Genomic DNA, 21,841 nt, shown 5'->3' with positions numbered 1-21,841 from the left:
TATAGGAATTTTAATAAAATGTTTTAAAAAAAATATGTTTGCTATGTCTGTACAATCAGAATTCAACTGTAAATTACACAACAAAATACAATTACACAACTGCAGTATGCCACACTGCTGAGACACTTCGGTCTGGACCAAAGTGGTCTAATGACCAACAACCAACAACAACCAACTGACTGACACTGCCATGGTCGGAGTTGAGGTGATAAAGAATTAGTAATAAAATTTGGTTGAATCTAAATATTTTGAGAGAGACAGTAGCACAGTATAAACAGTTAGTCTACAGACATGCTAGCTCTGTAAGGGTGTAATGCTCACTGTAAAGAAAACCAATTAAGATGAGTCAAAGTTGATGTCTAAATGTATCAAAGGGATTTATTCACTTATGAGCAAGAAAGAGACGTGTGTGGCACTATTCCTCGTTTTTTTGTGGCACGATGGTGCAAGCAGAAACATTATTATTATGTCCTAAAGTCCCTTGTGAGATTTGATATCACCAAAGTGATTACAGTTCCTTCTGGGAGGATAATGAATGTCTTAACAATGGAGAGCTGATCAGTCATAGACAGATGTCACTGAAACAAAAAGGTCAGCCTCCTTGTGGTATTGGAGGAAAAGTTTGGGGAATCATTAATTGTCAAGTTTTACTCAGGACCAAAGTGCTGGACCAACCACACGATTGGAAGTGCGATCCTGAAAGTCCCATGGGAGCATAGCTATGTTCCTAGAATCCTATGATTCTCAGGTCATATGCTCCTAGGCTCCCATGTATCCAAGTTTAATATTCTGTTTACATACATTAACCCTGTTGTTGTGTTTGGGTCACATTTGACCTGTTTCATGTTAAATATTTCAGAAATAAACTAACCTTACCTTAAAGCTTTTTCATAATCTTATTATGTTTACCTAATGCTAAATGTTTAATAATGGTTTTTTTTCCCTTTTTAAATGCCATCTCTTTTATTTTAATGAATTGGTTGACTTATGCCCCTATTCATCATATTTCAGGTTCCCATCATGTGCTATATTGAGCTGTAGAACATAGGACCCTGAGAACATATAACCCTGTGTAGAACTTCGGATTATGGGAACATAAGACCCCTTGTCGTATAAATCTGGAGAACATAGGACTCTGGGAAACACAGGACGTCAGGGACATATAATTCTAGGAGAGCAATAATGTAGAACTTGGGAACTTCGGACCCTGGGAACATAAGACCCTTTGCCATATAAATCTGGGAAAGGGTAGGACCTTGGGAAACACAGGGCATTGGGAACATATAATTCTGGGAGAGCACTAATGTAGAATTTGGGAACTTTGGACCCTGGGGACATATGATTGTTTGTCATAAATTAGGGGAACGTAGGACCCTGGGAAACACAGGATCTAGGGGACGTATAATTCTGGGAGAGCACTAATGTAGAACCTAGGAACTTTGGGCCCTGGGAACATAAGAACCTTTGTCATATAAATCAGGGGATCGTATGATCCTGGGGATCATAAGACCCTTTGTCATTCCCCATTATGTTCCATTTAAATCTTGGGAACACAGGACCATGGGAACATAGGGATAGGCATAGTTAACTATGTAGGCTAATAGATTTAGCATGCCAGCTTCTGTTCTGGCATCAAAGAGCTGCAACAAAATTATGTAGGCTGCTGGAAGTGAGGTATTTTATAGCTGAACGTAAACCTGCTAACAGATTCTGCACCGTTACTTTAGCCATGCCAGTGGCTCTAGGGATGGCAACAGTGGTCATTGCTTTGGTTCGGACTGAAATGTCTTGGCAACTGCTTTTAGTGCAATCCTTTATAGACATTCATGGTCAGTCCTATTGACTTTGGTGATCCCCAGACTTCTCCTCTAGCATTGACATTTATGGTTCAGACTAAATTACAACTAGTTGATGTATTGCCATCAACACCCTTCTCTTTCTTTCATAAATTGAGAGGTATGAAAGATATTATTATACATGTACAAGTCACATCCTACATTTAATTTCATTTCAATGGAATACAAGACATCTCAAGCACTCTCATTTATGTACAATCATTTCTTACTGATATCCATCACCGGATACACTGATAGATGAGTAAATAGCCAGTATCCGCTGATAACATTAGCCTTCCGATGATTAACAGTGTGTAGAGCTGTTGAGTCAGTGCCCCATAGTTATGTCAATTCACATTAAATTAAGAGGTAGCTGTATGACACAATTATCCTTTTAAATGCTGTAATTCTGGGTTGGTCATGTCTATACTCAGTTAGGACTGATCAGACATCACATACAGGTTTGTGTTTGCTCTCCCTGTACGCTGGGTCATAAGTCCTTTGAAGGATGCAAGAGCTCCAGCACTGCTTTTTGTGTCCTCCTCCACAATTAGGTCATATGTGTACATCATTCCCATTAGAGAGTTTAACGCCTCTTGTCCTTTTGGCAGTGATGCTGTTTTCAGATGTAGGGCCACCCTTTGAGACAAGCCTGTTGCTGGGGTCAGAGGAGGCCTGTTCTGCTCTGTCAGGACGATGGTAATGTAAGGGAACAACCTCTCTACTGTGGATACAAACTCCTGACAGAAAGAGAAGTGGGTTACAACACAGGATTTACACAACTTTATTGTAGCTTAAGTATTGGAACAAGAGCAAAATTACAAGCACCTCAAAAATGCACTTAAAAGAATACTTCCCCCACAAAGTGGGCCATTCATAAATCAGTTGGTAATGCCATGTTACCTTGAATTCATGAAGAAAACTTTGTTTTTCTCACATGCCTCCACGGAAAACAGCACACAAATTTATTTCCTGAATGATTAGGGACTGCATTTAACAATAGCAAAACTTTATCAAGACATCTGTTTACAAACTCACATAACTCGTGCAGTATAATCCACGTTTTTCTTTTCCAGTTGTATGCTCAGACCTCTCAGACACTTATATTTTCATTTTGTTTTTGGCTCTGGAGAACTGCATATATTTTGTTCTATCTGCATTTAATACAAGTTTGAGATCAGTGAGTGTATCTTCCAAAGCACTCACAGAAATCTGCAGGCTTCCAGTAGCCAATTTTATAGAGCCAGCCCAACAGTATAAAATAGAGTTATCTGCATAAATGTGGACTAAACAGGTTTGTAAAGACAAGACTATATCATTTATATAAATGGTGAACAGGAAGCTACATACCTCAACATTGTCAGTGCCCTGTAAATCCTCCATGCTGATCCAGATAGGTCTGTAGAGCTTCTCTCTATTGTAGGCTGAGTGCAGCAGCTTGAGGGAAGCTTCAAGAAGCTGCTGCGTGTGGATCCGCAGGTAAACACCCCAGGGAACATCAGGTCTCTGCCCAAGCAGCTGCAGGAAGTCCTACAAACACATCCACACATAAAGCCTTATTTATCCACATGTCATTTATTGTATGGCCTAATTGCAATGTCTTTTTTAAGAAAATGAGAAACAGGTTTTTTTTCTGCCACTAACAACCTGTTTTTCACTTATGTACGTACCTGCAGTGTGAAGGCCTCTGAGCTCTTTCCAGAACCTTCCACCAGAGGGACTCCAAGTCGGCTGCTGTCAGAGGCCACCTGAACCACCAGCATACCACCATCACCTTCTGGACATCCAGACAGATGTTATAAACAGGATTAATGCCTTTTAACCATCACAGTGACGTTATGATTAAAAAAACAACAGTGTCCACAGGTTTACACTGACACTATCCAGGGGAAATGTGAGGGAGGGAACATCTGAACAATATGATAAGCAGGGCTCAGAAACCAGCCCAGATATCCAGGATCCACCTCCTTCGTAGAGCAGCTGAACACCTATACAAAGTGTAACAAGACTGACCCGGAGGAGTGGACCCTGACCAACACCAGCTGCACCTACGATTGGACAAATAAATTGTCAGTTGGCTGAATACTTTAGCAGTTGTTTTTTGTCATTTGATTTCACTAATTCAGTGGTCTGCCTCTGAAGAATGAACGAGTGAGAAAGAGACAGTGGGGATAAACAGTGTTTAGAGCCAGCATATTTTACATCTAACTGTGAATAAAGGGTTCATTTCAACCAAACCAGAATTTGTGATTGCTGAAACAGGGGAAATAGTAACCAAGGAGGTTTTGTTGAGTTTTATTTTGTTTTTGTTGAGCTTGAAGTGTGTTTTACAATAAACAAGGCAACCAAACTAGTCTTGGTTCAGTGAAAGCAAGAAACTCGAAATGAGATGGTGTAGGCTTGTATTCTTCTGTTTAATAAGGAAAAGAGGTGTAAGAATATTTCCTTTCTTGGTATTTTGTGAGTTTATTCTGTGTAAACGTATTAGACCAAAAAAAAAAAGCTAAGAGAGCTTGTGGAATGTAGCAAACTCACCACTCAAACCTATCTTCCGGCTAAAACTGCAGCAGTTGTTGGTGGCCAGTTTGAAGATTTTAACACATTGCCCAACCCTAAGTTTTGCTTCTGCACCAATCAGTGTCGAGGAGCAGAAGGTAGTTTCAGTCCTCTCCAAGCTGTGGTGTGGGAGCACAGCTTTTCCAGCTGTTCTAAGACATCATGACTTTAAAAACCACATTCACATAATTTACTGTGATTAGATTACAGCTTTTATGTCACCTATTTCATTTTTTCCAGTGCCTAATAAAATTTGAAAAATGACAGTGTGTCGAATTTTGTTTTTCATGATTTCAAATGACAGTATTGTGATGGCAGAAGTTTTTCTGTGACATTTCAGCATAGCCAGACAGCCTACTACATCAAAAATGATGAAAGTGAATTGTCTGTATGTCTGAAGAAACCACGTTTGTATCTACATACCTGAAAACTGAGCCAATAAGGAGGTCTTGTCAGTGACTCTCAGCCAATGGACTGCAAGGCTGTTGTGTTGTGTGGCTGTGGACAGAACGTCAGCATCTGAGTTGTGACCCGGATAGAGGAAGTCCATCAGGTTTCCTCCAGGATAGAATCTTCTCAGAAGTCCCTGGTGCCCTGTAAACAGAATTAATATATCAATAATTAAAGTGAAACAGCAAGTCATTTCTAACCTTTATCATCTAATGAAAATTATTTTTCACTTTTGACTTATGTATCACAGACATGGCAGCAAATGATAATGTTGTAACTGATATGTATATTGTGAATTTTCTTCATGAACAATAAAATGCAGTAATATTCTCCACACTGTAATAATAATAAAAATAAATAAAATAATCACACGCCCAGTATTCAAGTTGTTCAAAGTCAACTGGTTATTTTTGGATCTAAAAATTCAAGTAACCCTAACCATCAGCTTTGTCTCTTTATTGAAGTTAGGTAATATTTCTTAAAATCTTTTTTTGCAACAGGTATTTAGCAATAAAAATGCTAAATTGTAAATGCCTTCCCACAAATCTAGCTAGGTTTAATGCTACATGTTTGCAACAAAGCACTGACTGACTGGCAGACTGCACCTCTGTTGTAAACTTGGTCACTGTTTCTTGATGAACAGCTCCTTCCTTACTTGCAGCCTCTTTGAATGCAGATAGTGTTGGTTCATATATATCATAGTAGACTCTGGTAGGGTAGGTGTTCTCACGAATGAACAGAAGATCAGTGATGTTTGGGTGAATTGAACCCTGCCACAATGTCAGACTGAACCTGGAAACCAAATCACAACACCACAGCAGTCACAGTGTCACAAAGTGCAGTATCATGTGGCTTATCAATGTAACTGAACACAAAAATATGAACAGAATCACAGTCACATTAAGGATATTTCATGTTCCTCAGTCTATATTCTTTAGTTAAAGTTCAGCTGATGCTCTTTTCTTATTGTGCTCAGCAACTTACAAAGAAATTTCTCTTAGTCGCCGGAATAAATGTACCTGTCTGCAAACCATGGAAATGTTACATTTGCACATAATCATGTAGCAGATACATTTAAACTTTACTTTTCAAAAATGCTGTAGTTAACGTGATTAGTTTTAAGTACTAAAAACACTTAAAAATCCCTGCAGGGAAAGCAGCAACGTCTTGTTAAAATACAACTGTTTTATGTACCACTATCACACAGCAATAACTCACTAAATCACAACTGGTTTTAAACAATAGTCTGCAGCTTGGTAGGTATCTTACCTAGGTGTCACGCCATCCACCAGCCCCTCCACCTCCCATTGACAAAGTCAGCTTATATACTACATAACAAATTCCTGATATACTACGTAACATGTTGACATGTATAGAGTTAGATTTGTCTCATTAATACCTGTAAATGCACAGAGGGTGATCTACAAATATTTCTTGATCTGCACACGTTTCATAATTATGTGTGTGAACAGATCGACAATCTGTGTGTAAATGTGTAATCTGTAAATATGAAACACATTCCACATATACAAAAAATATCTGTGAATACATTAAATTAATTTGCAAATAAATGAAAAGCATTTGTGAATATCTTCCTAACATTTACAACTTTCGAACAGGCATTTGTGAACTCAGTTTTTATTTGTGAATCGAAAAACATTTGTGGATCTCAGTTCTACGCGTGTGGATTTGCTTTTTACACACACGGATTTTTGAAACAAACTTTCCGCCGGTCCAAACGAAAATGCACTCGTATCACTCGGCCATCTTCGGATGTGATCACCCAGCTGATGACGTCATTTCCGCATGTGAAAGTAAGAGCACGCAGTCTTTCTATGATCTGTTTTTTGTTGTTGTTTTTTTTAAATAATAATCAGCGATAAGTAATGTGCATTCATTGTTTTATGTTAATGTCATACAGTGAGTATTAGTGTGTGTTTATTTGTTCTATGTATCTGGCACACACTTTTGTATACATTTCTGTTTGAGTATGAAAGGCACGGTGGCTTGGCTGCTTCCTCAGCTGGCAGTTATCAGCCAACTCATCCTTTATATTTTTCATTTATTCTTTCGAGTAGGATTAAAGTCACAAAGCACTTCACATCTTATTATTAGTGTACTCTTACTAATGTAGTTGTAATGTCTGTGCTCTCCGCACTGTGTTTAGTTAGGTTACATCGTTTCGGTGAGGTTACGTTAACTGTTGTAAGATACGACAAGTGGCAACACCCTGGTTAAGGTCTTTGATAGAACAGCTGTTGGTGTTAGTAGCTCTTTTTGTTTAGAAATGTAATATTGTAGTTGTATTGTTCATTGTTAATATGTAGATTGCGCTAAGCCAACATTAGCTACTGAAACAGCATCTGCTGCCATGGCAACAGTAAACATTTATGTTGCGGGCTGGGGGGACGAAAGCAGGGTGCAGCATTTTATACATTGTTAATAGACCAGAAGTCAGTACCGTCCAACCTGTAAAAGATAACTTGTGTGTTTCACTTACCATTGCATTTACGGTAACCATGCACCCCATTTGTTGTTTTTAGCATAATTGGTATTTTCTATATGTATAATCAGTTGGCAGTTGTCTTTGTTTGGCCAGCAGGCTTGTTACCGCCATCTACTGGTCAAAGTGTTTTTGTGTCATCATGACTTAATGGCTCTATTTAAACTAGAAAACTCAGCAGTTAGAACATGGACTGCATGGGTTAGATCAGATGTACGTAGGTACACTTATATTTTGCATTTTTATTCATTCTTATGAATACAAATATATTTTATGAATAGCTGTATTTATTTTCTATTATTGTTTAACGATAAAATGGTCTTTTAAATGCTGTGCTGAAAATGTCTAACTCTTAAACCCCATAATTTTGTACTGATTACGCTAGCATTGAAAGGTTGTGGAGAGACGTCTGGATGTCAGTCACCAGCATCTTCTACCGTGGCCCTCTTTACAGGTTGGATGGTACTGACTTCTGGTCTATTTACAATTTAAAAAATGCTGCACCCTGCTTTCGTCCCCCCAGCCCGCAACATAAATATTTACTGTTGCCATGGCAGCAGATGCTGTTTCAGTAGCTAACGTTAGCTTAGCGCAATCTACATATTAACAATGAACAATACAACTACAATATTACATTTCCAAACAAAAAGAGCTACTAACACCAACAGCTGTTCTATCAAAGACCTTAACCAGGGTGTTGCCACTTGTCATATCTTACAACAGTTAACGAAACCTCACTGAAACGATGTAACCTAACTAAACATGGTGCGGTCTGCACAGACGTTACAACTAGGCTACATTAGTAAGAGTACACTAATAATAAGATATGAAGTGCTTTGTGACTTTAATCCTACTCGAAAGAATAAATGAAAAATATAAAGAATGAGTTGGTTGATAACTGCCAACTGAAGAAGCAGCCAAGCCACCATGCCAGATACATAGAACAAATAAACACACTAATACTCACTGTATGACATTAACATAAAACAATGAATGCACGTTACTTATCGCTGATTATTATTAAAAAAACAACAACAAAAAACAGATCATAGAAAGACTGCACGCTCTTACTTTCACACGCGGAAATGGCGTCATCAGCTGGGTGATCACGTGCTATCTGAAGATGGCCGAATGATACGAGTCCATTTTCGTTTGGACCAGCGGAAAGTTTGTTTCAAAAATCTGTGTGTGTAAAAAGCAAATCCACACGTGTAGAACTGAGATCCACAAGTGTTTTTTCGATTCACAAATAAAAACTGAGTTCACAAATGCCTGTTCGAAAGTTGTAAATGTTAGGAAGATACTCACAAATGCTTTTCATTTATTTGCAAATTAATTTAACGTATTCACAGATATTTTTTGTATTTGTGGAATGTGTTTTATATTTACAGATTACACATTTACACACAGATTGTCGATCTGTTCACACACATAATTATGAAACGTGTGCAGATCAAGAAATATTTGTAGATCACCCTCTGTGCATTTACAGGTATTAATGAGACAAATCTAATTCCAAGACATGACGTATAAATTTTGCAAGTTTAATGTATCTGTGGTTTGCAGAAGTGTACAATGCTAATATTTTCTACTGGCAACTGGGCTAAATTTTCTGCAAGCCAGATCAATTTCTCTCTGGAACAAACTTTAAATGTGAAAATTTTCATGAACTGATATGTTATTATCAATCAGAGACGGGAAATACAACCACTGAATTATTCTGTGTTTGAAAATGCTGTGGATTATCACTTGAGTGCCTGTTTAGACAGACTAAAGATTGGGTTACCCTTAATAATAAATGACCGACTTTGCTCATTGCCATAGTACAGTAGGACGTTGTCTGTGTTACCGTGGTGACTGGCTCAGGATCCAGCTGATGTGCTGCCAGCCGCTGCGAACCAAGAGGGCATGGACTGGGAATGTCACCTAGAGACACAAACTGTTCTAAATCTTTTATTGCAGATTTTATAACTCCTCATTTAGTATCAGCAACCACATAGGTTATTGCTACATATCAGAATATCACTGCGAAATTCAATGGGAGACCTTGATATAACATGAGCGAATGAGACCATAGTGATGATGTTACTTGTCTTCCCTCCCTAGCAACTAACACATTTTGACAAAGCTTTCCCATATGTTTTTGCATCTTTGTAGGGACATTAACAACAATACTATATGTCACACAAAGAAAAGTGAGGAGGTAAGCAACACAGTTCTTCGAGTGTTACGAACAATGACCTCTGCCTGTTTAGCACTACTTGCTGACACTAAAAAGAATTTTGTCTTTGAACATTTATTGCTATTACTATCTCTCACTGGAAACAGTAGCCCTTGTGTGTTTCCTCCTAAAGGATCTTGTGTATCACGCAATAAAATGCAGCATGGTTATAATGCCAGTATATCAAACTTATCAAACAGAAGAGCTGCATTGATTACTTTAAAGGCCTGGTCACACCAGCATTTAAATCAACGAAATCTTGGTGTAATATCAGTTTTCAGTGAATGGAACTGTTGCAATCACTGAACCCACTAGCAGAAGCTGAGTAAATGTACATCAAGATTTCAAGGAGAGTTCAAATTTGGTAAACTTTGATGTGCAAACTAGTACCTCTGAACAAGCCTTTTTGGCAGTGCTGTCCATTGAGGAAAAAAAGGAACAAGTGGTCATATTAGCTTCAGATAATTTATTACCCTGCTCTGCCAGACTATAAACATCTCCACAGTAAAGATACAAAACGGATCAGTTAGCTGAGAGATAGGAGATACCTGAATGAACCGTGGTAGCATAGGTAGCAACTGAACTTGCTAGTTAGTGGCCTAGTGGCATGCCTAGTCATCATTAATCTTCCTGCTCTTTTGTGTGGACATGTTAAGTGAATTTTAAAATGACACGCTCACATCTGACCAGAGTTGAAGACTAATTCAGACTAATTCCCATGCTGCTTGATACTAAATAATACTGGATCCCCTGATGTATTTTGTATGTGTGTTTTAAAGCTTACCTTTTGAGGGACATCTTTGATCATATTGTACATCTCCTCCACCATGGACCTGGTGTAGGTCTCAACATTATGCGGAGGAAAATAGCCCACCTGTCACAAACAATGCAATGTCAGGTGTGAAACACAATCATTCTGACTAAAATCGAACTAAAGGTCTACAGCTGAACTGGTAGTCCTGTGAGGCTGTAACAATTGTTGAATTCTTCCCATAGACTGGGTGCACTCCATTTGCAGTTCCCAGTTGAAAATTTTATGTGGAACGCCCCCTGAAGTCAGATTTCTGACTTGCAAAGCTGGAGGAACCTCACCAACCCCAAATGCAAAATCCCACATGGCTGCCCCGCCCATTAACAGAAGTAAAAACTTTAGCAATATAGTGTTTATTGGCACTTCTTTGTGTCTCATTAAAACAGTCGTACACTCAGTACTGTCCAACTTCTATCTGTGGACATGTTGCTATGGTGTTTCTATGTGTGAAATATGGTGAAATGTGTATATTATCTGGTATTAGTAACAATGGCTAACTTGGACACACGACGGCACCCCAAAAGTGAAACCAGACATCTTGATCGCCCCCTGGAGGCTGGCTATAGTGTAGGTCATAAACCCCATCCCCTCCATGTTAACGAATGGGACATGGACCACACTAAAAGATCCCACTTCAAATTATTTTTTTCATATTTTCTGTCATTTTAGGTAGTGTATGCTGATGTGTGTTCAATACAGAATCTCTTCTGTGGTGCTGAACTGTTGCTCCGGTTTTACTGTAGCGCTGTCTCTTTTCAGCCACATAAACAGATACTTAAATAGACTTATACATGACACCATGCATCAGAAGTTAAAACTGAAGTAAAACTTACATTTCTTTGCTTAATTATATATATATTGATAGTATCTAACTGTTTTTGGAGGGGGGAAAATACAAAATAATCAGACTGATATGATTTGCACTTGGCCGATGTCAGACATTAAGCTTGCTGATAAAAACCAGCAACAAAATAAGAAGCAAGCATTAAATTTGTTCTGTATATACTGTTGTATATATGTATGTTGTTTTGAATCTGTTTACAACTCTTGGGGGCGGTGGAATAAGCCGTAGAGGAGACCACGCCTAGTTAGGAGACCGGTAGTGTATACCATTTCATGCCATTGGCCCAGCTTATAATGCGTTTTTTGAGTATTTTTTCTAAAATGACCAACCTGGTAAACATTCTGAGCATGTTAGAGTAGTAAGGAGGACTTAAGGACCTTGGGTAGACCAGGGGAGAATGGAGGGTGTGTCAGTGGGAGGTGCTTAGGTTAAAAAAAGGTCAAGCCAAAGTGTGTAGGCCTCTTTGTCTCACATCTCTTGTTTGAGGCACACACCGAGATCCATGGAAAGCTGAAGTACTTTAGTGGCTGGCAAGTCCAAGCTGCTCCTGGGGGACACAAACCCCTATGGCTGCCTTGGTTATGTGAACTTTCTGTCAAGCGCCAATTATTATCAATTACATTTATTGTTTGTTAATGCTGCCATAATAAAAGAATTAAGATAATTAACTCTGGTCCTTCTGTCTTTCTGTAGGCTTTCCTGGTGGCAGCCAGTGGGTGCACCAGGGACAGCTGCATGTGGTGTAACACTAGGATTTGTAGTAAAGTGGTGTGTGGTGGTAGTTTGGTGTGGCTACCTTTAGATTGGGTGAGTGGTGTACTGTGGTTGTAGTGAATATCCTGTTAATATCTGCCACATTGTGCTGCCCCTGTTGACTGTCTTCTCTCCCTTCAGCCTCTCTTTTAGTAGGACCAGGAGATAAATTATTTCTTATTGATTTTAAGGCAGAAATAAAACTGCTTAACAGTGCTTGAATTAGTTATTTTGTCTGGTGTGTTTATTCAGAACTAGATGTAGCTGTGTTCATTGTTACCAGTCTCAGGCTACATTAGCATGCTGATGTTAGGCACATCAGTGTTCAGAGCTGAATGCAGCACAGCCTCACACTTCTTACAGAGTAGCTGCATGTAGGACACATGACCTCAATATTTCTAAAGTCTTAGCTTCATACCTGTCTTTGACTTATGCTCTGGACCAAAAGTGCTGGATCCATAGATGGAACCATCGACTGACCAACTTACTGACATCACCAGCTTGTTCAAAAAACCTATAGAGAAGGTTAATCTACAAGTGCTATACTGTGATTCCTAATCAGGCTGTAAACATGCACTACCCTCCATCCAGGAGACAAAGTCACATCTGGAAACTTCTCCTGAATCAACTGCAGAAATCTGGAAAAAGAGGAAGGAAGGAAAGGAGAGAAATATGCTGTTGTTATGATGGGACAGTGAGTAAATGTGTTTCTAATTTGTCAGTGTGGCAATAATAGATATAATACATATACAACACTAGCTTTGAATAACAAAGACCTGATGGACAAAATACATGAAAATCAAGCTTTTTCACCTGGTTCCATTGATTGGAGGCACAAAGTCTGGTACGTTGGGACCTTGGAGGATGTCTGCATTAAGCCAAACAGGCCTGTTTATTCCTCTACTACTATTCTTTTGAATAAGCAGGTCCAGTGACAAACCTACTGATCTCAGAGACTTAAAATCCAACTTCATGCCTGTAGGGAGACATAGAGCATTAAAACCTGTTACTTCTTAAGATCATCAAATCGACACAGACAAACAGACATATAGATAAAGACACAGAAAGGAATATCAGTTCTACTCTACCATACCTTTTCGAGATTCCAGCACAGTATCCAGCCATTGGTCCAGAGTGTTGTCACTATAGATGGCAGGAGGGTGGGCCATGATAGGGATTGGCTTCTCACTGGGTGTTCCATAACCCTCAAGAGTGACGTCAGCCTCTAGGATCATAGCGTCACCTGAGGAAACAAAGAAGGGAGTACATTTTTGTCAAATCACTGGAGGATAATGTAGCAATTGTATAGTATGTAAATCTGAGGAACAAACAACACCATTAAAGAAGTCTGTGTGAGAGAGTTTACTTGTGAGGGCTTTGTTCATTTCCTCCTTGCTATTGGCTCGGTGAAACCAGGTAGCCAACAGACCATCAGGTTTGCTGATATCACCCGACTGAACCAGGAAATCCAGCATGTCTCCACCAGTTGAAAATGAGGGATGAGCTGGGGAACCTCATTGGATAGCAAGATACAGGCCAAAATGTGAGTGTGGGACTGTAATAATATGGGTCTTTACATAAGTCATACAAAATCTTTTTTCTTTTTAATGCCGGCAATAGCTGTGGGTGGACGCATTATGTTTTTAGGTTGTCCATCCTTCTGTCCATCCCATCCTTGTGAATACAATATCTCAAGAACACCTCAAGGGAATTTCTTCAAATTTGGCACAAATATCCACTGGGACTCAGTGATGAACTGCTTAGTTTTAGGTGGTCAAAGGTCAAGGTCACTGTGACCTTGTCTGTTTCATTCTCGTGAGCACAATATCTTAAGAATGCCTTGAGGGAATTTCTTCAAATTTGGCACAAACGCTCACTTGGAATCTACAATGAACTGATTCAATTTTGGTGGTCATAGGTCAAAGGTCAAGGTCAAAATGACCTCATCTGTCTCTTTTTTTTTTTTTTTTTTAATAATACTTGTCTGCATTGGTCTTCATAGCTTAGCGCCACTAAAGGGTGTAAGCTTCTTGTGAAGATTGATGCACTGTTAATCTTGCAGTCAAGTATTTTATACCCATAATGCGTGGTTGTGACCATCACCCACCCTCCCTGGAGACTAGCCTAACAGCCTTTATTGGAAAAACTTCCTAATATGAGTCAGAGAGGGCCGTGATACACCAAAGTGTGTCAGGGGGAAAGTAAGGAAACAAGCAAGGGGGAGGGGGTAGGTGCTTAAGTCCTGAGTTATATAGTGACAGTGCATGCGGAGAAGAAGGAGGAAAAACAAACAAATGAACAAACAAACGAAAGAAAGAAAAAAAACAGGGGAGAAACAGGCAGTGTAGCTGATGTATTGTAGCCTTGAGGTGGTTGTGCTTCATGCGGATTATCAAAAATAAACATATACATGTCTACTATGCTGTACTGAAAAACAAAAACAAAAGAGAAGTCTATACTGAACACCAAAAATGTGAGAGTCTTGGTGGAGGGGGAAAGCCCGATTGCAGAGAAGAGTTGCCAGCGCGTTGTGGTAGGTCTGAGACGCAAGTGGGCCCCTTTGGAGTGATCCCATCGGTTCTTTGCGATGCGTCACGGAGCTGAAGTATTGAACATGCATGCGTGTATTTGAACCCTCCCAATGTGTTTATGAAAACCATCACCAGGGTCCAGGGCCAGCCCTGCAGGGGAAGGGGGGCGGTATGGCACCCCAAGAACGCAGGAGCGCCCAGACCCCAAGACCAGGGAGCCGCAGAGGCTGCAGGACACCACGCAGGCCCAAGGACCCAGGGCGGCGAAGGCCGGCACCCCCAGAGAGCCAGAGACACACCCCAGACAGGCGGGGCAGGAGGGCCCGCCCACCCACCGCCGCGGACCGCCCCACCACCCCAACCACCACCCGCCCCGACCACCCGCCGCCCCACCCCACCCCACCCACGGATGCACCCAGGGACCACCCCAACCCAAGGAGCCAGGCGCGGGGCCCGCACCGCCCGGGAGAGAACCAGCACCGCACCGGACGGGCCCGCACCAGGCGCCGGCCACCAGCAGACGCCGGACCGGACAGTAATGAGCCCACCCAGGCCCGGGCGGACGAGGAGGCAAGGAGGCGGTGGTACTGCAAGGCATATGTCCCCGGCGCATCGGGAACCAGGGGACGCGAAGGGCCACCCGCCCGAACCCCAGGATGGGCCCCCACCAACACGAGAGCGGACCGCCACGAGCAGTCAATCCCCATCGGGACCCCTAGCAGAGGGCCCATAAACCACAGCCGGCCAGGAGGCAGAACCCGGCAGGAACCCACAGAGCCCCAGGGCGCCACCCGGCCCACCCGCCACGGGGCGCGGGACCCCGGACACCGGGAATCCAGCCAAACCACCATGATGTAAATGGGCTCCTGGCTTCAACCTCAGCCCAGGAGGGCCGGGCCCCACTAGCCATGCCATGCGTATCTACAGTGTGTGTAAACCCACCACCCCCCCCTTACTATGATTCTCCGATCCCTGACGGAGAAACATTAACCCTACACCGTGAATGTGAATGTGAGTGCCCATAAGTGTGATGTGGTGCATTAAAATTGAGGGACATAGGAGACAGGTGGGGGCAAGGCTGATGGCTACAGCCCACTGCTGTCCTGCAGCCCGTGCAGCCATAAGGCACCTGGAACCTGTTCCCATCTGTCCCCCAAAATGTAGGTGTATGTGGTGCTTTAAAATTGGAGAGCAGATAAGGATGGGCCGGGGGGCAGCATGGAGGGCTACCGGACACCACTGTCCCATAGCCTGCCCCATCATGTAGCCCCCCAATCCATCCGTGGTCCGCACCTCAAAGAGTGAGTGTATGTGGTGCATTAAAACTGTGCAATGTGTGGTGAGTGAACTAAATGTGGTTTAGGAGGCCAGGCCAGTGTAGGCCCGGCCCGAGGGCCGGAGGAATGGATGGGAGGGGCTAGCAGGTGGCACCAACCAGACCCCGGCGCCGCGAGGCCCCCAACACCCATGGACAGCGGGCCAGGCGGGCCCCAGGGAAACCCAACGGGCCCCCACCTAACCCCGCACCACCAGGGGCGGAAACAGCCCCCCAGGGGGGACCGGCCACGCCGCCCCAGGCCCAGGGAGCACGAGGAGACCCCGCCCCCCCCAAGCACACAGGGCGAGCAGTCCAGACGCATCCGCTCCCAGGGGAAACCGCCCGGCCCCGCAATCCCCCACAGAGCTAGGGAGCAGGCCCAGATTCAAAGGGAAGAAGGTGCACCTAACACATGCTTAAGACCTTGAGTTCTGATGAACCGCTGTGGTATATTGTGGTGAGAGAGATAGAGGGATTAGGGGTTACATCATTAACAAAAACACGTTACATATTACACAACAGTCTGTCTGTCTCATTATTGTAAATGTGATATCTCAAGAACACCTTGAGTGGATTTCTTCAACTTCAATTCAGTATCATCACTCAGGAACAGAAGGGGAAATATTTGGTCAGATACTGAATTAGTGATATATCACGATAATATTATCATGAACTTACTTGGCCACAATATTTGTGTAGTGAAAATACGACAAGTATTTCAAGTCACTTCTACCCCTTCCCATTTTTTTCCTGTATTATGGTAACTGCTTAATTATATGTTCTGTTTCTATAGAGCAGTTCTTTCAAGGGAATTACTTTTGTAAATGAATGTCTCAACTAAATAAAGGACTATACAAAAATGTGCCAGTGACAGCTGTTGGTTCAAAAATAAAGAGTGGCTGTAATACGTAGAAAATGGGATTATGTTTTTCTAATGTTTGCCATAATTTTGGCAATTTCTAATCCTACTGCTATTGTGCAGATGGTAGTCTCGCCATCAGACAATCAGAGATCTCCACCTTCTGATAGTCTGAGGACACTCCTTTCTAAAGTGTGTTTAACACACCGGAGAAAACGGCCGGCAACAAAGCAACGCCTCTTGCATTTTTGAAAAGGATATGCCCTTCCAGAAATGTGCGCTCCCCCTTTTCTCGTCCGCAAGGAAACAAACACACAGAGAGCTTGAAAATGGATGCAGAGAGATTTAACTCTGTTTTATCAAACGTGTGCTCAGTCCAAAAGACTGTGGAAATGAAGGACTTACAGCGACTTTGTTTAAAACTTTTGACGCAGTCGGACTATGTTTACAAGCACAAGAGTTCAGCGAGCCACCGAAGGACCACCCTGCGGATTTACTACATCTAACACAAAATCAGGGAGAAAGACATCAATCTTTAGTTAAGCAAAGCATCTAAAGACTGACTTGTGAGTCTATGCAGATGGCTATGTAAAAATGATAATTCTATTTAAGTATTAAGGTTTAAACACACTATCTTTAATTATTTGTGCACTTTTGGTTAGTAATGGCAAAATGAACTGTGCCATCTCAGTAGTATTATATTACTTTGTTGCAGGGGTCTGGGTAGGGCTTGCTTTTTGAATACATTTTTGAATAAGTAAACTTCATGTTCACTCCCTTTCCCACACCATCCTCATAATTTGTCCCAAATTATACACTTTGTTTGTAATGTGGCCTCCTATAATAGCTATTCAACTGTTAAATTACAGTTATTAAATGTGATTAACAGCAAAAACTTGTTAAAATGTCATTAAATGAATACCATACTACTTTCTTAAACTACGGTTTATTCAGAATGACTTGAAATCCCATATGGCCAAATTTCAAATTCAGTTGAGACACAACAGGCAGTGTGCTCAAACATTTTAGTATTGTGCTTTCATAAAGTTGGGGAATTTATAAGAAAACTGTTAAAATTGAAGATCAGAGGCCAAGATATCCCCAAGCATTGGTCAAGCTCTAAAAATGCTGGATACCACATTCCTGCATCTTTTCGTTAGACCCTTACTTCCAGGTTATATTTTCACCCCCAGATTATAATCCAGATTTTCTGTTATTGAATTTGTTTCCAAGATCTAAAATCTCAAATGGAATTAAAGTAGTAAATGGGCTGCATTTATATTGCGCTTTTCTAGTCTTGTGTGCATTCACACACACCCACTGGGAGCAATTAGGCATTCAGTATCTTCGCCAGGAACACTTTAACATATAGACTGCAGGAGCCAGGGATTGATGACGGCTCTAACTCCTGAGCCACAGTTTCACTTTTAATTTTGTTTTAGCTAAGTCAGGTAATCTTGAGTGTTGTTAGGGTAGTTATCACTCTGTAATATGGTTGCCTATTGATGGATATCCATGCATTATGTTATTAAACTTAACAGCATATGTTATCACAAGAAATTTGACTGCCCTAATCCAAAAACTTTGGATTATGGTATCATTAAGTTATATGATATTATGTACACATATGAGAGCAGCACACCAAGTCTGCCTCCACAGAATATGAACGGAATGATACAGTTGAAACTCATACAGAGAGCTTATACCACTCACTCTAAACCCCAAAAACAGGACACTAACTTTTCATATCTCTACCAGTATGGGGATGGCTACATATTCTTGATTGTAGCCTGGGTCCACACTGCATTTCTGACAAGGTAATTCAGTCTCATTATGAGGCTACTTTTAATCTAGCCCCTGTTGCATTTCCCAAGAGTTGCATCCTTCTTGACATATGTGACTGACTCGTCAAAAATATTTTACATAAATCTGTGCTTGTCCTGTTGTATGCTTGCTCGTGTCCAAACCTGTAAAGTTACCTGTAAAGTTACCTAGCAAAACCTCTGTCAACATAAATGGTTAGCTGTTTTGGCAGTTAAAATAAGTGATGTTAATTGGAATTGAGCCTCTTACATTTTTTTTCCTTTTAAAGATACTTAATGATGCAAGCTCTAAATCTAATTGGTACGGAAGAAAATAAAGGTCACAAGTGATAGTGATTATGGTTACACAATATTTTGGTATCAAGGAAGAAGCCATATTCCAACACTACACATAACTAAACTACATTTAAATGAGAAATGATTAGTATTATCTTCAGTGGTGTAATGTTATGTGACATAATCGAAATGATTTTGGAGTCTCTTTCAACGAACAAACAGTGGTGCCCCTTAAGCGGAACCGGGGGAGGCTATGGCCCACCGATACAATAAATGGTCCCCCCATGCAAAAATAATTGGAGGCTGACCTTACTGTCTTTAAGAGGCTGTGGTGCACTAATAAGTTTTATAAGCTAGCATGAAGGAAGGGTTACAACCTAAGTCATCCATTGGTTTAGCATGGCTTGCTCAGAAGGGGGCTAAATAATGCTCTAAATGTAGGCAATATTTTGGTGAGGAAACAACTGGCATGGCCATTTTCAAGGGGTCCCTTGAATTCTCACCTCGAGATATTTGAATGAAAATGGGTTCAGTGGGTACCCATGAATTTCCCCTAAACTTGAGAAGGCTTGTTTCCTGTAAATGTTTTGCTCCTTACAATCAATGTACTCCTTCGAATAAAGCTGTATATTTGTCTCAAAGGAAAAGGACAACCACCTTACTGGTGGGAATACTGTGGGACTCAAAATGTTAACTGTACAGTATTAGTCTATGCACATCAGATAATTAGTAAGAGTGACTGTAAACTAAGAAACCAAGTATCAGTGTGTGACCCTAACCCTTTCCTTATTGATATAGTTTTCAAGTAGCCTATATAGCTAAACTGTATAATCAAATTCATGAAATTCAGTCATGGCCAGTGTTGGGCAAGTTACTCTCAAAATGTAATTATTACATATTACTAGCTACCTTCATTTAAAAGTAATTAGGTACTTTACAATATTACTTTCTGTGTAGAGTAATAAGTTACTTATTAAACTCGTTTTGGCTTACTTTGACCAAAATGACCTCAGAAGAGCTAATGCTCATTTTAAATGGATGATGGTCTTGTTGTTTCACAGCAGGTAATTGAAGCACAGAAGCTCCAGTTTATTACAATTCATTTCAAATCCAGTACTTCACAGGTCTGACCCATTCATACATTCAAGTACAGTGGTTACCACTTTGTATTAATATCTGCTGCTTTTATTAATAGTAGCATGATGATATAGAATGATTAATTAGCCTAGACCTTTTAAATTAAATGAATAGCCTTGGACACAGGAAGGGTCAGGCAGAGGATCAAAGTCTGATAATTATGTATTTGTGGGCCTATGAAACACAATAAACAAATGCTGAGGTTGGCACAACAAACGAATGGCATGTGAGTCAGTCAATATGACGTGTGCAAATTAATACTACAGAGCTGGAAGACCCATCTGCCAGTTTCTAGTGTGTCGGTCAGCTACAACAGCATCGGAGAGAGAGTTATGCATAAGAATGGGGACTGTGTGCCAGCATTGCGCTGCAATTATAGGGGATGTGAATGTAAACATCCAACATATACTAACATTACCCATATATGTCGACCATTGGGATACACATGATCACCGGCACCCCTCTATAAGGTAGCATAATGAATGACATGACAATATACAATCTTTGGGAGATATTTTTTCCGGTGGTGCACTGACAAAAGTGGAGTGGTGTGGATCAGTGTGGATAAATGAAAAATGAAAACGATAAATAGTTAATTTCGTGTGGTAACGTGTTACCATGTACCATGTGTTGTAAATGTAATAATATTACCTTGTTACTGCTAAAAAGTAAGATACTACTGTAATGTATGACCCCAAACACTGGTCATGGCTTTTGGCTTTGGTGTGATGGTCAAAATCAACAAAGCATAAGTAAAATCAACTAAGCACACAATTAATCATATATGGCAAATATCTTTAATGTACCTGACTTTTTGGTGAGCACAGCAGCGAGAGTAATGATAATCACAAGGAGAACAAGTCCAACAGCCACGGATATTATTATCAGCTGTTTTTTGGTTAAACAGCCAAGATAAAGGTCCAAACCTTGACGGCTAGACTGCGGCTGTATCCTGGAGGAACAAAGCAAAACACAATGGAGAAAAAAAAAAGTTTTTACAGAGTGTTTTATGCACAGCTTGATAGACAGGAAAACAACTGTATATCTGTCACTGACCTGTCTTGCCTTTCTTCCATGCCCTTGTCACTTTTGTCTTCTCTTTCTCCCATCCTCTCGCCTGTTCTTACTGTCCATATGATTCAAAAATGAAACTCTTTGTAAAGGGCTGCAGAACAACACAGTGACAGAGGGGGAGTGATTTTTCATTTATATGAGCCTTATCTACAGTGCGGAGATCAATGTTTCACTGATAAGATGCACAGGCTCTCTACAGACTCTGTTCTACTCTCAGTCAGTTCAGAGAATTCTGCTCTAAGGTAAAAAATGAAGCAGGTATGAACCACAGGTGAGCAGGACAGAGGCCTTTTGCCTTCAATGTCGCCTCACTAAAAATCACTTATCTAAACAAAGTGGCCCGTGAGTGGCTGTGAACAAAACCAATCATAATATGAGGCAGTTTTCCCTTCCCCAGCTTCACAAATATTCATAAGATAAATCTGAAGGGTTGTAAGATGATTAACAGGCTAATAAACAAGTAGTACATACAAGCTGGGGTCGATGACTGCACTTTGGACACTGGCCTCATTTGTGACACTTGTCACCTCCTTTCAATTTCCTCTACCATTTTAGTAGTAAGAAACAAAAGATGAAGCATTCCAACATTGATTCAGATGTTAATTCTCATGGCAACAATTGATGCTTCAAAGCACTGGGGTAAGTCTTAATGAATAGATTCTCATACACAACACAAATTAAACCAGTAACACTTAACAAAAACATACATAAAAACAAGTAATTACTAAGGGACTAAAGAGGAACAAATGAGTAACTAATTATTATTAGGGACCTCGGCCGTGGTTGACGACAACCACACCAGTTGCCCGACCTTGTATTCCGGAGCCAGTGTGCGATGACAATCTGCAAT

The 21,841-nt window shown here is 40.8% G+C and overlaps 1 protein-coding gene across 1 annotated transcript; it reads right to left on the bottom strand.

The window, feature by feature from the left end:
• Positions 1-172: 172 nt before the first annotated feature.
• fam151a (family with sequence similarity 151 member A) lies at positions 173-20,734 on the bottom strand. The gene is made up of 12 exons (XM_049597767.1): positions 20,724-20,734; positions 13,340-13,486; positions 13,067-13,216; positions 12,787-12,949; positions 12,554-12,611; positions 10,350-10,439; positions 9,194-9,270; positions 5,497-5,633; positions 4,815-4,985; positions 3,506-3,612; positions 3,186-3,365; positions 173-2,575 (listed from the first exon to the last, which is right to left on the bottom strand). The coding sequence occupies exons 2-12, from the start codon at positions 13,446-13,448 to the stop codon at positions 2,270-2,272; spliced, it is 1,548 nt and encodes a 515-aa protein (XP_049453724.1). The 5' UTR covers positions 13,449-13,486; positions 20,724-20,734; the 3' UTR covers positions 173-2,269.
• Between the last annotated feature and the right edge of the window lie 1,107 nt (positions 20,735-21,841).

This window comes from Epinephelus fuscoguttatus, linkage group LG15 (assembly GCF_011397635.1).
Source record: "Epinephelus fuscoguttatus linkage group LG15, E.fuscoguttatus.final_Chr_v1".
Taxonomy (NCBI): domain Eukaryota; kingdom Metazoa; phylum Chordata; class Actinopteri; order Perciformes; family Serranidae; genus Epinephelus; species Epinephelus fuscoguttatus.
This window is presented reverse-complemented; position numbering and strand designations above follow the sequence as displayed.